This window comes from Larimichthys crocea, chromosome XIII, assembly GCF_000972845.2.
Source record: "Larimichthys crocea isolate SSNF chromosome XIII, L_crocea_2.0, whole genome shotgun sequence".
In the NCBI taxonomy this organism is placed as follows: Eukaryota; Metazoa; Chordata; class Actinopteri; family Sciaenidae; genus Larimichthys; species Larimichthys crocea.
This window is the reverse complement of record NC_040023.1, coordinates 8,944,042-8,960,295: the sequence shown is the minus strand read 5'-3', so window position 1 is coordinate 8,960,295 and position 16,254 is coordinate 8,944,042. Positions and strand designations below refer to the sequence as shown.

Below are 16,254 nucleotides of genomic sequence, written 5' to 3'. Positions count from 1 at the left end.
GATTTCTAGATGAGTTGGGAAGCAGCAGAGGCAGGACTGCCAAAACGACACTGCACACTCTGAGCTTGACAACCTTGTGGGTGCGATCACGGATACGATGTCAGCATTTAAACTGTCTGTGTGTGTGTGTGCAACCACCAAGTGTCACTAACTCAAAGAGAAACAGAAAGATAACAGTGATTTACTCCACAGGCAACACTGTCTAAATTCTTTCAGATTTATTTCATTCAATAGTTTCATTTAAGTGTTTGGCAAGTGCACAATGCACCATTCAAAGGCTCATATTTCTGCACCTCCTGTCCTTGCAAGACGAAGACAAAAATGTAAAGATCCAAAAAGTGATTTTTAGAGAGTGGGGTCGGTGGTAAATTACCTTCATTTTCACCACTCACAACTTGTCACATCACAGAACAAACCACCAAGTGTCAGTTTAACTGCGGGTTCGGGGGATATAACAGCTGCTAAGAGGACGAGAAAATCGTTTCAATAGTTCTGCTGTTCTCACTGCGGAGACACAAACGCAACGCAGCGCACGTTAACTTTAATCGATACAGAGAAGATAATCTTGTCCTCTGAAAAGATAAGACGACACAAAACAAGATGAGATTTTTAATGATGGCGATGGAAAAGTGGGTCACTGCAGCAGCAAGATTTGGAAAAAAAAATAACAACTGGAAGATTTTTGAAGACTGAAGAAAAAGATAAGAAACCATTATCGTCGACGATCAAACTCACAACATGCGCCGAAATTACAAAAAGAAATCTTTTCTTCATCATAGAAAAGAAGCATCAGAATAACATGCGCCCAGCTGAGTTTGTGCTGCCTCTTCACCTGCGCTGCAGTCTGTGATCTACTGTAAAAGGCCCATCAGCACCAGGCAGACGTTAAAATAATATCTGGACAGTCTTGGGTACGGCATTTAGCATTTCCTTCAAATAGACATCCAACCACTGAAGGCTGAGACCATGCCAGCACCTTGCCAGCTGTCTGGCTCTGCTGTTTGGCAGCCTGCAGGCTTCAGACTGCTTCACATTCTCTATGTATCCAAGGCTGATAAGTGTCAACAGCTTGAGCCTGCACAGACCGTACAGCCAAGGCCAACAACATGACTAATGGCTGGTATTAAGGCTATGTAGCATAACAGGTATGATTCACATGCAGGCTTTCTGTGCGCCCTTCATTACATTTTCATCCATGGTGTCTCTGACACTGGTCACATGAAAACATCTACACAAACTGATTTGAGTGCTTTTTCTTCTGATAACATGAAATTCCAGATTTTGTTCAGAGCACCTTTAGCGACCCAAAATTGCCAAAGTAAAAGTGTGCATCCAGCAAACCCTTTACAACTTTCATGCAGGAACTTCCGCCCAATGTGCCTCCCCATTTTGGACATGGAGACCTAGTTTTTCTTTGGTTTATGTGCTTCTACCAAGTTTTATTCTGAAAATGGATTCTCTATGCCGTTTCTTTTTCTGACTGATCTGCTTTGTGTTGCTTGTTGTGGCATCTTTCAAAGACTTAGGAGCAAAGACCCACTTCTGGGACGCTTCTGAAACATGCCCACTGCTGGTGGGATCACAGTCATTGTCTAGAGGAACTCTCCGGTGCCCAGTGGCTTCCAGCACTTAGGCCCCGTTTACATGTACACGAGTATTTTTAAAAACTGAGACATTTCCCTTCGTTTGTACCTATTTTTTTTACATGCAAACGGTGAATTCGCCTCTGAAAACGAATCTTTCTAAAAACTCCGGCTAGAGTGGAGATTCTGGAAAACTACGGTTTTGCGTATAAATTGAGATAAATGGGAGTTTTAGGCAGCTGATGCGCCAAAAGTGCGACCAATGTTTACCTTTTGCAATGACGATGAACATGGAAGCATTCCGCCCATAGGCTTGGCGTAGTTATGCTCGATGGCGTATTCATGCGGGTTGATGTAAACGAAAACTTTTTTGAAAACGATGCTACAGTATGTGCACGATGTTATTTTGGAAAACGAAGGGAGGGAAATATTCGTTTCTAAACATACCCGGCTATGTGTAAACGTAACCTTAGATCACCAATGTTCCCAGCAAGGAATCAACAATTCTGCAGTTGCAAGAATTCATACGTTTAAGTAATTTCTGCAGTTTTTGTAATATCTTGCAATTTAAAGCTAAGCCAAGAGCTTTCCATTACAAACACCAATAGCAGTTTTTTTCCTCATAAATATCATCATAAACAGCCTTTGACCAACGGTACATAAAGATATGTGGAGAGACATTCTTTGTGGGACTTGTTGATAGTACTACACAACACTGTAAACACTGAAACACAAATATTACCTGATAGACTCAATTGAGAAAAATATGTTCCGGCGAAAAAACACCAGGGTTTGCGTTCCTTCAGACAGTAATGTAGAAGAAGTTTTACATTGTTGAGCGCCTGTCTGAAGTCTGGAGTCTGTTTTACGAATGAGGTGTTCATGTTGTGCTGAATGGTAGAAGAATCTTTCAAGTGCATATCTTGCGAGCCTTGGTGCGATACCCGAGTCCTCTGACAAGTCCTCTGACTGATGAGAAATTCAGCTACCTGAGCGGTGAAGAAATCCATCCATTTATATTCCTCAGCATCAGTTAACAGAGCAGTAAAACAGTCGAGGTGAACTGCTGCAGATCGTCCCGTTTTCTCTTGTCTTCTATGCTCGAATATTCAAGTCAACGCTTCATTTGCACCGAGCCTGGGACTGCTTAGCTTCTGGGATTCTTGCATCAGTTCTGAGTGATTATGTACTTGCAAATATTATCTATGCTATACTAGTTTGCTAAGACATGGAAGAGCTCTGCTTACATAGCAAACACATGTGCGTTGGCTTCATTGAGCCATTTATTAATTTATGAAATGCTAATCCACAAGGACAAAGCAAAGCCAGTGCAGTGTTGGAGTGAAGTGTTTTTCAAATGGCCACCGGGGAGGAACGAGCGGTTCTGATCATTCTTAAAGACTGCATTCTCTCTCTGCATTAGAAGAGCTTTGACATCCTTTAACTAGGTCAAATCTGCAGTGTACTGGCTCGGTCGACTCCAAGTGAAATGACGTCTTTTGGTAGTCGCTTGTTTTGCAGTATTTTTCATTCAGGGTGGTGTGAAGACGTAACCTTTTATATGTTTCATCCTTGTATTATTCTGTGAAGGGACGTTTATTGGTGCAGTGACCTTTAAAAAACTTTGACTGCTGATGCCAGTGTGTCTCTGAGGTCTGGAGAAAGTTTAGATTTGCTGGCAGGTGCTTGGCACTGAAACGGTAGATTTACTGGATGTGTCTACAGTTTTTGTTTTGTGTTCCTAATCGTTGCATCTCCATCATTTATACAACAGCTAGTCCTGTCCAAGTAATTTGATTGTACAAGAGGCAGCACAGCACCAAAGAGACTTGCATCACTCCCCTTTACAGGCGTTCTAATATTAAAGTTACATTAATGGTCATCATCTATCTTAGACTGCAATAAACTTTGCACACATTAAAACATTAATCAAGCCAATAACTAACAGCAGTCAACGTCTTACAACCTTATCCATACCTCAGCAAGTACTATTGTCTGTAGTGTTGAAAGAGCATTAAAAAACAAAACATATCAGCAGTTTTGAATTAAACTAAAGCTTTCTGCAATATTGCAGACTTCCTTTAAGAACTATGACATTAACAATTCATGTTTCTGTAAAAACTCTACAAACGCATGATAAAGGACGTCATACATCAGCGGTCTAAATGTAAATTCAGCATCAATATAATCCATAAAAACTGAATTTCTGTCCAAACTTTTGGATTTTTGTCGCCTCAAGAACTGGCCACCAAATTAATTAAAGAACTTTTAATTAGCTGTGCTATTTTAGTGGGAGAAGTCCATGGGAATGAGGGAAACTGTTTCAAAGATTGAGATTTCTCACTAAAATAAGAGCTGGTTGGTGATACCTGCTGAATTAAACACAGGGTCAAAAACATTGGTAATGGCTGAAAACACTCAACAGATGGTGAATTAACAAAAAGTACCTGCCCAGTTTGCTGCATCTTGTTTGGTTCTCTTTGGTGAGAACACATCGACCTTCGGATAATATTAACCAAAAGATAATTTAACCAAAGCAAACCAGACTTATTTCAGTGGTCGCACAATAAATTAAAACATACAGATGAATAAAGATGCTATAAAGTAGCCACCACAGAGTAGCTAGTGTTCAGAAAAACGTTTATGCAGTCCAGTTACAGAACTATTTGTGTTGGTGGAGCCAACAAATCATCTGTTGTCACTTACTCCTGTATTATCTTTTATTAATGTAATGTATGAAAGCAAAATCACAGTTGAGGTCGTGCTGTTGTGTTTTGGTCTTAGATTGAAGATAATCACAATTATATTTGGAACAATAACACTCTCTTTCATGTGATGTTGTCCTCCAGTTAAAGGTCTTTTCTTTTGTTGTTGCATCTTCTCTATATTATACGTTAACAATGAGCGCTGACTCACTCCTGCTTCTTTTTATTTCATCCGTTTGAGAGCCACACATGGCTCTTTTCTGAAGCTGTAATTTGTTTCCATGATCCCTCACAATGCTGCTGTTTCCATCACTGACAAAGTCCCCGAAGAGAATCAGGTTTTAGTTTAGCGACAGAGATCCCAATTTCTGTCTCTACGGTAATAGACCAGATTGCTGTCTTGCTCTTACTGCGTTATCATCACTCTATTTCCTCCCAATTTCCAACTTAAAGCTGGAAAAAATACGTTTCATACCTTTTCCTAGAAGTTGATGAAAGGAAACTGATGAAATCACTAAGTGAGATGAGATTATTTAGGGGGAAAGTGGGTACACCCAAAAAGTATTGAACATACGAGACGAGACTGGTGGTATTTGAAACTAAAAGGATTTGATGGTGGATTTTTCTACTGAAGATACAACTGGGACTATTCTGCTCTCATTTCCCATCACTCAGAAAATCTGTTCTCATATTTATCAGTCCAATACTTCACTAAAGCATCATCAGCTGAAACATCAGCGGAAGATGAGATCACAGGAAGGTTTGTAACCATCGGACAAGGGGGTCACACAAAGGTTTTTGATTTCAAGGCCCTTGTATAAGAGCTGTAAATTGTCTACACACCGCAACAATATTTCATTTCAAGGTTTAATTGAATTTCTTGAGGTTTGATGTTAAGGACAGATGAATGGACGTAGATGGTGGAAGAGGAATGTCATCTCTTGGAGTGGGGTTTCCGTCTCAGGCGTGTGTCCACCTGAGCTGCTTCCAGGTCCCCAGGCGATACCTACAATGAGATGTGGGAGAGGTATGTAACAGATTCAATAGGAAGGAAGAAGAGAAAGGGTAGGGGAGAGAAAGCTGAGACCAACAGGGCTGGAAGGGACCAGGTATAAGTAGATTGACAGCTAATTAGAGGTCCGTTAACGTCATATCTTAAAACTTCTTTTTAAATCTGTACCCGGCTCTTACCATGATAATACCACATGTCATCAAACATTAAACACTAAGATTAATATTTGGTTAATTTGGTTGAATCTCTTCCTGGTACATTGAGCAATTTCTGTTGAAGTCAAGTGGTTTCTGTCGACTGTAGAAAAGGTTTCTTCACACGAAGAAGAGATAAGAGATCCAGAGACAAAGAGCGTCTTTGGGACAGCTTATGAAAAAGCTGTTCAGATAAAATATCTTGCAGTGAACTTGACAGCTATATTATGTGTGTGTATGTTGTTAGCATGGTCTTGTTGTGTGCTGAAGGGTGACATGAGTTTCACTGAGTGTGTGGCCACTTTGAGCTCACTAAGCTCCAGCGGAGGAGGGAAGCTGTGCTCGCGTCATCTGATTAGAATCAGCTGGTTTCATTCATGCTCAGCGATCACTGTCTCTTTCCCCAGCTGGGTGGCTGTCACGTGACTGAACAACGTCCAATCATATACATGCATGTGTACAACATGGTTATTAAGCATGGTGACACATGCTCATGCCAACAATTTTTGCCTCCACCACCGGGATCTACTTATTTGTCACCTTAAGATTTAATATTAATGTGTCAGGAAGCTTACATATTATAACAGTTATATTATTATATATATTATGCATTTGATAATCACCAATCTGTGAATTCATGTTTGATATTGTTAGGTTAGCTTAAATATTTTTCTTTTTATGATGAGCACAAACAAATTTAGTGGTAATCAATAAACTGGTCCTCTACTTTAGGGCGTTAAGGGAAATGTGCTATTTTCATCCCATGCCAATGTTTATATAAATGTAAAAATGTCAACATGAACATCGGCATCATCACAGTACGGTCATAATTTAACTAATGTTTAATCTTTAAATAGTTCATTGATTACGTTTCAATCAAACAGTGTGTAGCGTCTTCTATGAGTTTCGCGTCCACTGTAATTTCGCATTCGTGCTTGAAAAGAGATGGTGAGGCAAGTACTATTCAGTTGGTTGCGATCTGCAACCTCACCACTAGGTGTCACTAGATGCTGCACATACCTCGACGATGTTCATACTTTGCAGTTATCAGAAGTAATTAGTATTGCTGGTTGACAGCAAGTGCAGATGAAATATTCATGGGCTCCTCTGAGTTTAATGATTTTTAAAATGAAAAAATTAAAAATAAGGCCGAGCTTTAACATTAACATTCTACACATTAGGCCTTAGGTTATGAAGTAGAATGACTTTAAAGCATGTGCAGTTGCATCTTCATTATAACAGCAACCAGCAGTGGGAAATGAAGATGGGAATAATAATTTCCCCACAGGATTCATGCGGGGAAATAGAGTGAAAATACAAGAGCCAAAGGGCAGCTGTGGAGAGAAGTTTCTTCAGTGTGATTTTATTTTCATTTTTATTTGCATCTTAACGTGTTATAAGAACATTTAGACTTGGCCGTTATGTCAAATTGTGCGCAGATTGCTTTCCATTCGCAGGAATCATTACACGTTGTAGCACGAGTGTCATTGTTCAGATTGGAATACTCTCCGTGTCCGCTGCACACAAACACTCTGTATAACATCCTCACGCTCTCTCCCCTCTTTCCGCCTCACTCTCATAAATATGCAGCTCTCATTTTGCACCCTTTTGCTCTCCCTTACAAACACACACACACACACTGCAGCTGAATCTACACTCCATCCACCCTTCGCTTCATCTCCTTATCCCCTTCGTCACCCACAGGACTTTTTCTGCTTCTTCATTCTGCTTGTTCTCACCGGTTATTCTCCGCGGTCCTGCTCTCGCCTCTTCCTCTGGGCCCATCCACGCGGCGCCACACAGACCCAAGTCTGTGCTGCATCGTGGGAAAAAAAAACCCCTAAATTTGTTAGAAATGAAAACCACTCTTCCGAACTTTATCTCTCGGAGGAAATGACCTGACCTGCATACTGTGCTTTTTTTTTTTCCTCTTCGCTTCTGCTGACTTTCTCCAGCCAGAAACTCACAGTCTGAATTCCATACTGCACACAGTTACTGTACAGCATGTGCTACTTTTCTTAGTATAATTTTTGTACAATTTATCATTACACTGGATCGAGATGAATCCTCCTTCATTTGGAAAGTAGATGAGAGAAGGTGGCTGCAGCCAGGGGAGCTAGACATTAAACTCAGGTAGTTTGAGTGCAAAAATGCTGAAATGAAAGTTCGTAGAAAGTGACACACAAGACCGGTCAACAACCGTCTTCCCGTGATACCATGCCATTGTTCTGATGGTCCATTATTCCGGAAAACCCATTAATTCGAAAAAATGTCCCGTTGGACCAAAAGCCCGTTTACCCAGCAAGTTTATTATTTCGAGAACAAACATCCATTATTCTGAAAGCCTGCTGTTCCAAAAGTACAAACTCTGGCATCACCAGTTTACATACGTAACTTAAGTTTAGGGAAAGTCTGTCTGTCGCATCAGCTAAACCAAACTTTGACAGTTTCACGTTAACCACATTATGATTGTTGCAATGTCAGCAAAGGTCCAGGCTTGATTTGCACGTCCAAAAAAAACTCAAGGGAGAGTGTGTATTTTTGGTAAATTGAACGGGATTTTGTTTTTGGGATAACGGGACAATCTTCTGTTTGGTCCAATGGAACATGCATATTTGCGCATTGAGCCCACAGACTCTCAAATGGTTTTTGCCAAAGATTTAATACACATTATGCTGGAGTTGTATTCTGTAACAAAAGTTAGATTGCAGGAATTAAAGCTGTTATACTTAAGACATCAGACCCATCTTGTATTTACAATATCATCAATGCATTTAAAGCACTAATCCGCAACATCTTCTCTTTGCAGTTTTTGCAGTGCACTCTGACAAATGCTTATCTGTTAACTTTTATTGTTGTCTTATTTAATCCCGAATGTCAGCAGGATCTAATTATTAGGAATGTAAACAGATGTACGTTTGCAGACTTACAGGATGTCTGAGCAGGAACAATAAATACGAGGATGAGTAGGTGCAGTGTGTCGTTTATTTACATTGTTAGAATTGTGCTTTGTAACAGCTCCATAAATCACCGGTCCCACTAGAGATAAACAACACACTCAGAGAAAAAGAAGTGATTGTTTGAAACTCGTCGTACGGTTGGAGAAGAAATATGACAGCAGAATGATGACACACATTTTAAATCATCCTCTCCTCTCTGTCTCTCTCTCTCTTCTCTCCAGGGTTTCCTGTCCTCATCAGGTGAAGCACTGTGAGCCCCTCTCCTCCCTCCCTCCTCTCCCACAGACGTCACCCACTACCCTCAAAAAAAAAAAAAATCCCTAAATCCCACCTGGCCTCACCTGCCAAACCCCATCCGACAGCTGCCACTGGCCCTCCCATTACCCCATGGTGGCCCCAAGGCCCGCCCTCTCACTGCTATTGGCTGTCCTGGCCTGCACGGGGCCCGCGCGCCCCTCGCCCCCCCTGCTGCTCCGGCCCCGGGAGAGAGAGAGGGACTCGGGTGGCGTCAACATCGCCGTGGTCCACTCGGGCTCCTCCCTGCTCCCGGAGACGGCAGTGGTAGGAGGCGCGGGGGTCGGCAAGCCGGGGCAGGGGCTGGGTAACGGTCCGGGTGGAGGTGGAGGAGGAGGAGGAGGCGGAGGAGGAGGTGGAGGAGGGGGTGGAGGAGGAGGAGGAGGAGGAAAGGGAGTAACGGATACAGCTTTGTTGGAAGGGGTGGCTGCGATGGCCTCGTTTTCCTCCACCTCGTTTTCCTCTGTGCTCGTGGGGGAGATAGTGATGACTCCATCGGGTCAGGCCAACGTCATCTACCTGGCTGTGAATGAAAGCAGCCCGGGTAGCCTGCTGCTGCAGCTGTGTGAGCTGCTGGCCACCACACCACTGCAGGTAGACATCACTAACATAACCTACCTGGCATGTACAACCCCCCCATGACCTCTTTGGTTTGAAGTTTGTAATAGAGAAACATCAAAACAAACAAAAGTAATGTTTCCTCAAAGTTCCCTCCTGGGGTCCCTTGGTTCCGGGGTCACAGGTCGGTACAGCAGAAATAATAAAAGATCAAATTTTTGTCATTTATTTTGGGAAAATGTCAACAGTTAACAGTGGCCATACAGTCGAGGCACTGAAAGGGCATTAGAAATCGGCATATTGTCAATGAAAAGAAATAAATACAACATTGTAAGTCTGACCTGCTGGTAATTCCTGAAAAACTGCAGCTTATTCTCATTTACAAGCACAACAGACTCACTAAATATGCATGTAATGGCACGTAGTCGCAGTGCTCAAGCACTTTGACCACATGCTTGAATCTTATATTCTCCAAGACTGAGTACAGTTGCGTATCTGCAGCGATAAACACGGTCCAGAACCGCAGCGAGGAGGACTCCCTCACCTTCTTCACCGTCTTATTTTGTCTCGTCCCACTAAATTGACACATTGGGGTGAAGCCTCATAATGACTTGACACGCCTGAAGAGTTTCCAGTGACGTACACGACACCGGTTGTGATTCGTCACCCCACACTTTTCGTCCGACGCACTAAAGCGCTGTCCATTTTTCACTGTAAGTGGAGCTGAAATTGGACGCCCCCCATACAATAAATCTAAATGTCGTCGGAGCTCTGGATTCTCACTACAGGAGCTCGACTAACCTGGGCAACCGGCCGACTGGTATGCTTTTGCTAATAAACAACATTCCCTAGATTTTTTTGGGGGCGAGTCCGTAGACATAAATAGATTATTTTGTTTTGGTCATGGGCGTACTGAAGCGCATGGCTCAGGATGAACACACAGGGTTTCAGACTTTTGATTTCCAGCCAAAAAATGCATTTACTCTTCCAGACCATTCACATGCTGTTGCCATGGTTTTTGTTTTTGTTCATTCGGCTGTGTTTTTGACAGAAACTAGATTCATTCATGTTCATTTTCATTGTGCAGTTTGTCCATCTTGTTCACTCATTCGCTCATTCATTCATAGTATAACACTTGTGGACGGGAGCAGATCTGAGTCCTGACTCTGAGAGCTGCTTGCGATCGTACTGACAGAGGTAATAAAACACACCACCCTTCATTCATTACTCATTCATATATTCAATCATCCATTCTTGTATCAAACGCCACGGATCTAATCTGTGTCTTGCTATCTTTGTTTTCACATCAGAACAATGGAAAGGTCTTGTTGTGAACATCTTAGATCAAATATGATATTACATCTTTTAAATAACACTATCTAACACGATCTTCCAGGTCCTGTCCGTAGCCTATTTGCATATCAAATGCTTCCCTGTGAGAACTGAGCTGTCAGCTACACTTAACTTCAATTTGCTTCCTTGAATTGCTACAGGACAACAAGCGTTAAGTCATCAAGCCAGCCTCAAATCGCTGTTGCTCCTCTTCGTATCATTACAGAAAGTAATGGCAATTGCCAGAACTTCATGCGTTTATCCAGAATTTATTACCCGCCGCTGACAGCTCTTACTTGAAAGGTAATCAGGGCACAAAAAAACATGGCAGTAGCCGAGGTGGCCAATAAGCCAGGAGCTTATCTGTTGGTGTTTGTTTTTTTACTGTGTAAAGCAGCTTAAGTTGTACAGCAACAACACGCACTTTTCTCTAACAGGATGCCAGGCAGGGACTTAACACCGATTTTATCTCTGAACACTGATTGCCAATCAGAGCAGCACAAGAGGACCCGTTTTTTAAAAGCCTCCAACATTTGTTTCAATACTTCATTAAACCTCTAAAACTCTTTCTTCAGCAGCCGAGATCTTTGTTAGCGGGGTGAGAAAATAAAGTCTTTCCTAGAGATACTGTGAACAGCGTGTGAACGTACACACTGCTCGCCCGTTAATTTAATCTCAGGGTGCATAAGAATAAAAGCTTTGATGAATAAAAGTCTGATGAGGAGCTTATGAAATTGCACCTCAATGAGGCTGATGTAACGTCTTTTGTCTGTTGTGCTTTGTTTCATTGTGCGACCCGTTTCCATTTCCAGGGTTTGGTGTTTGAGGAGGAGAGGCCGCCGCCGCCAAACCGCGCCCCTCTGGCCCCCATGTTGGAGTTTGTCTCCGCGCAGACGGGGGTTCCCGTGGTCGCCGTTGGCGGAGGGGCCAGTCTAGGACGAGAGCCACAGGTAAAAATGGGTTACTTAACGTTGCATCATCAACTCTGTTAATTTCTTTGGGACTAACGAAGATACTGTCCTGATACAGAACTCTAGAAATAACGAGTGAGGCTGAAGAATAAACTCTTGACCTCCATTCATCTTTCTCCAAGATTTCTTTATTCCGAAATAAGATCAGAAATATCGTCTCAGTTTTAATTTAAAGGATTTTTCTATTGAAGTCAGTGGAAATTCTTCAGTGTTCTGGAGCTCGTTAATGGATGGAAACCATTTCTTGCTGGTTTGTTTCCTGATGAGTTATCTTATTGACATGGCAAGTTTATAATTCATATTTAATTTGAACTTTGAATAATTAAGATTGGTAGTAGAAGTACTTTAGTGCTTTCAAGCATCATAATTACATTTTTGGCCACTTGGGGGCAGCGGACATGCTATAAACGTTATATCATTAACATATTAAGACTTTTTTTAGTTGTTATGGTGAACTTGTTAGTAGGCTTTACAGATCTAGCAGCCATAAAGCCGCAATAACTTTTATCTAAAGTTCCATTTTTGACCCTTGTAGTCCGAGATTCACTGTTTTATTTTGGTTCCGTTTTGTTCCCAGCTAACTCCTGAGAAAAAACAGTCTGACTGCTCCGCTGTGTTCACCTGTCATTTGCTAACTGTCTACCTGCTGTTTGGTCTGCAGCAGCATACAATACTGCTATTATATAGAAAATAATGAGGCGAAAAGATGCCGGTAGAGTTGAGGGGAACTGCAGAGTCAGCTACTAATTCTCTGCGAGTTTGTCAACCTCTTACATATCGCTCGATATAAAAATATCAGTTGAAGCAGCTTTAGGAACAGGGCAGGACATGTAAATGTGTCAGCAGTAGAAAACAAGTAGTAGTTATTCCAAACTGGTTTGCCTCATTGTTTTTTACACCACATTAGTTTCTCATTGTAGGAAGAGCTGACACAGGCTTGAAGTGAAGATCCTTTTTTCGGGCATTACTCTTCACAAATCTCAAAGTTTCATCTCTGGATGTGGCAAATACTTCAGACCTCTCAGTAAGATTGATGCATAACAATTGCTATTTGTCACAGAAGATGATACGTCAGAGTTTAGGAACTTTTAGTTAGTTTGTTGCCACATTTTTTAGCAATATTGGATTATGTAGATCTTTTATACATGCTCAGGCATTACATATGATCGACACAGCTTATCATGCTTCCTTTAGATTCATCACCAACTGTAAAGCTTCGACTCAACACTGTGAGCTTCATGCTTAGGTCTTATATCCATTGGACTAGTTGAGAAACTTGCAGGTGCATCCACTGATATGTTTTCATGTTGAAGGCAATTCTTGGGTTGGTCCCATCTTACCGGTGTACTTATATTTGTTGTCTGTCACAAACATTTGTACAGAAATTGGGAAGAGGATGTTTGGATACTTGAATATATTAGAAAATATTATAAAACTCAAAGATCTGATTTGTTTGGATGCATTTCAAAAGACCTGGAGACAGACTCGTTGGGGTGTCGTTGCTTGATATTGTTGGATTCATGGCATTATACTGCACATAAAAAAACCTATTTTGGGGGAAGTTATGTGTAGTTATGCTCTGTTTTGTTTTGTATCTGTTTTAATTTACATGTTCTTAGTTTGTGCTGCTGCCTGTCTTGGCCAGGGCTCCCTTGAAAAATAGATTTTTAATCTTGATGGGAGCTGGTCTTTTAGACCTTGTAGGAAGTAGCTATTTTCTAAATGCTAGATGTTTCAGGGAACATGCTCTGGCCTCATCACTAAGCACTAATGAAGGAGATGAAAATGTAATTTTTTGTCAGAATTGCTCTAGTTATGTCACCTCTGCTAAGCTCATCCACATCAACAGTGCTTCTCTTTACCAAGGACATTTTTATTTGTGCACACTGAGTGAGTATTGCAGCAGCACAGATCATAAAGAGAAAAAGTGCATTAGCAATCAGGTACGCCTCCAGGAATCTCTCATTGACGTGGCAAGATGGAGCCACTGAAAATCTCAGAGGTCTGAGTGTGACGCACAGTAAAAAAGCACCTGGTCGGCATTTGTTATTCTCTTTTGACTTTAATATATAGCATATAATTTAAAATATGGCATAGAAACAAATTATGCATCACTCAGAACCATGCCGACTTGTGAAAAGGCCAGTGGGCCGTTGCTTGAGGATGGCTTTGCCCCCCTCTGGCCACTCCTTGGCTGCGCCACTGATTGCAATCAACATATTTTTACATTTCATCAACATGTGCCGATGATTGTTTTTCTAACACGCCGAAACTTTCAGCGTCAGAATTCACAGCTCGGTTAATCACAATGACTGCCGTGTCACCTTGTTTTAAGTGATACTCGCTCGCCCATTGTTGGAGACTAATTAACGGGTATCAGCACTTCAACCGGCTAATCTGTGCGTGACAAAAGGCAATGTTTTGCTGACAGACGCTCGTGATAAGTCGAGCAGTTTAGCATGGCAGGTGTGATGTTTAAATAAGTGGGACAGTTTGATTTAAGTGGCTCATCTTGACAGCACGATGTGGTTTTTGTGATGTGTAACTCTACGGTCTAAGCTACGGTAACGTTTGACGTAACACTCAGGTTGACGCTTATGATGGGTGGCCAGTTTACTACTACTTATGCAGGGTCCCTTTGGTTACATTTCTAAAACTCTGTGAATCTACATTTAAATACTGATGTCTTTATTGGGCCTAATATTAATCAATAATAAGTCATTTTGTATTAAATCAGGCTTTTAGAGTTTGCCCTTAAGCTTCTTGTTTCCCACAGAACAGATTGCTGAGGGACAAAAATTAGAAAGGACATCACTGATCCACAGGTGTTAAATCCAGAATGACCCCATGTTATTTTCAAGTGACGTGCTTGACTATCAAAAATAATACACCTCCATTCAAAAGTTTGGAATGGCCTGCAACAAAACCTTGAATCCTTTGGTCTTTCACGCTTTTATGTTTTAAAAAAAAACCCTAACCCACTTCAAAACGATATTTTGTATGAAGGCTTTGCAAACATGATTAACAGAACTCTGTGGTTTAACCAGACTGACAACTGAAAGGGCAGAAAGAGAGCAAAGTTCCCTCTGTGCGCTAGATAAATAATGATGCAAGAGATTATCAGTTTTTGGTAAGAGAAATTGGAAGCTTAGCATCTTAAACAGGAACGAGTTCCAGTTTTAGTGTCAAGTGCACAATGATGCCTTGAAGCTGGAATCGGGGCAAACACATTCTGAAAACTCCCAAAAAAGTTTCTTCTATTTCTGACAATTCAGTTTGATCCTGACCATTGAAACGACCGCAAAATATTTGCACTGCAAGCACCTTTGGGGTTCAGAAATAATGTTGGGACACTTGGGAAACCAAATTAAAAATCGAAGGTATTACAAGGAGTATTTTAACCTGTTATGCAACACTGTGGGGACCCTAACTCTAACCAAATGCAGCACACAAGCACAGAACATTGGAAGCAAGAGTCTATTCCAAAAATAGTGGATAGGAGAGTCTATCATCAAGGCAGGGGAGCTGGGGGAAGGTAGAACAGGTGGAGGAACCAGGCAGAGAAATCCAGGGTGAGTGTGTGTTCAGGTTTAGCAGGAAAACAGATAGAGTTAACAAGCAGACAAGAGTTGAAAACTGACTGAGTAGTTCTACGATCTGGCAACGTGCTAGAGTTGAACTCGGGTCTATACAGCAGAGTTGATTAACCACAAGTACAGGTTGGTGCTTGACACCCACCCCCACACATACAACTGATTTTACTCCTGCAATCAAGCAAATGCACACAAACAAAGAAAAGAAAGAGAGCAAAGGGCGTGACGAGTGACACAAAGTTTTAATTACTGAATAGACCCTTTTTTTCATGTAATAGCAGGGTCAACACAGGGGTTGACAATGGATAGAGATTGCAGCAATCTGACTCTGTTTGACCTGAACTGAACCTTAAATAGTAACACCTGCATTTACCCTACTGCTTCATGTCAGAATAGCTGCTGTGAAAAAAGGTCTATTCGTCGTCTTCTGGGGTCAAAACTGTTTGTAGAGTAAAAACCTAGTTTAGTTAGTTAGCTCAACCGACAACTGACAACTGCTGGGCAATCTAGCAAATAAGTCTGTTACTGGAAATGCTACAGTCCATTGGGGTTTAGCATAACATATGGGCATTTTTGCCTCCAGAGTTGTGCTCTGCATTGGAGAAATATTTTTATAACTAAACTCGAATCAGTTCTTAATTGCCTTTGGGATGCTGAGTCATGCACATTTCCTAATCCTCAGTCAACGGAGACTCTAAATCTGAAACCTGGAACACGTCAGTCATTCATTGTTTCTGTCTGAGTGCTCGCACGACAAGAGCCCAAGTAGAGTATTATTTTAGCTCCAGCTACCAAGGGGACGCGAACACTTTGTATTATGTTTCAGCCTTCATCGCACACCTCCACCTCTCACTGCCAGCACACTCCGAACTGGGTTAAGAAATGCAGAGACAAGCTTACATCATGAATCAGGCTGATGCCGGTTTTAATATTTGACCTAATTCAGTGCAGCATAACCCGAGGTGAGCCCCTGTCGACGTGGGAAGGCAGGCTGAGTTTCCTTTTGATCATTAATTTAAACACATGCTACCTATTTGTTTCATGTTCAGACA

At 41.6% G+C, this 16,254-nt stretch overlaps 1 protein-coding gene across 2 annotated transcripts in view; it reads left to right on the top strand.

The window, feature by feature from the left end:
• The first annotated feature begins 9,125 nt into the window (after positions 1-9,125).
• The window catches only part of grin2da (glutamate receptor, ionotropic, N-methyl D-aspartate 2D, a), a 133,412-nt gene continuing 126,283 nt past the window's right edge, over positions 9,126-16,254 (top strand). Inside the window, exons 1-3 of one of the 2 annotated variants that reach the window (XM_027287172.1) lie at positions 9,224-9,342; positions 10,434-10,503; positions 11,451-11,588. In XM_027287172.1, coding sequence (XP_027142973.1) covers positions 11,508-11,588 — 81 coding nt within the window. In that variant the 5' untranslated portion in view covers positions 9,224-9,342; positions 10,434-10,503; positions 11,451-11,507. Of the gene's footprint in view, positions 9,343-10,433; positions 10,504-11,450; positions 11,589-16,254 lie in introns of both variants that reach the window. The other variant, XM_019254897.2, reaches the window with a different exon arrangement.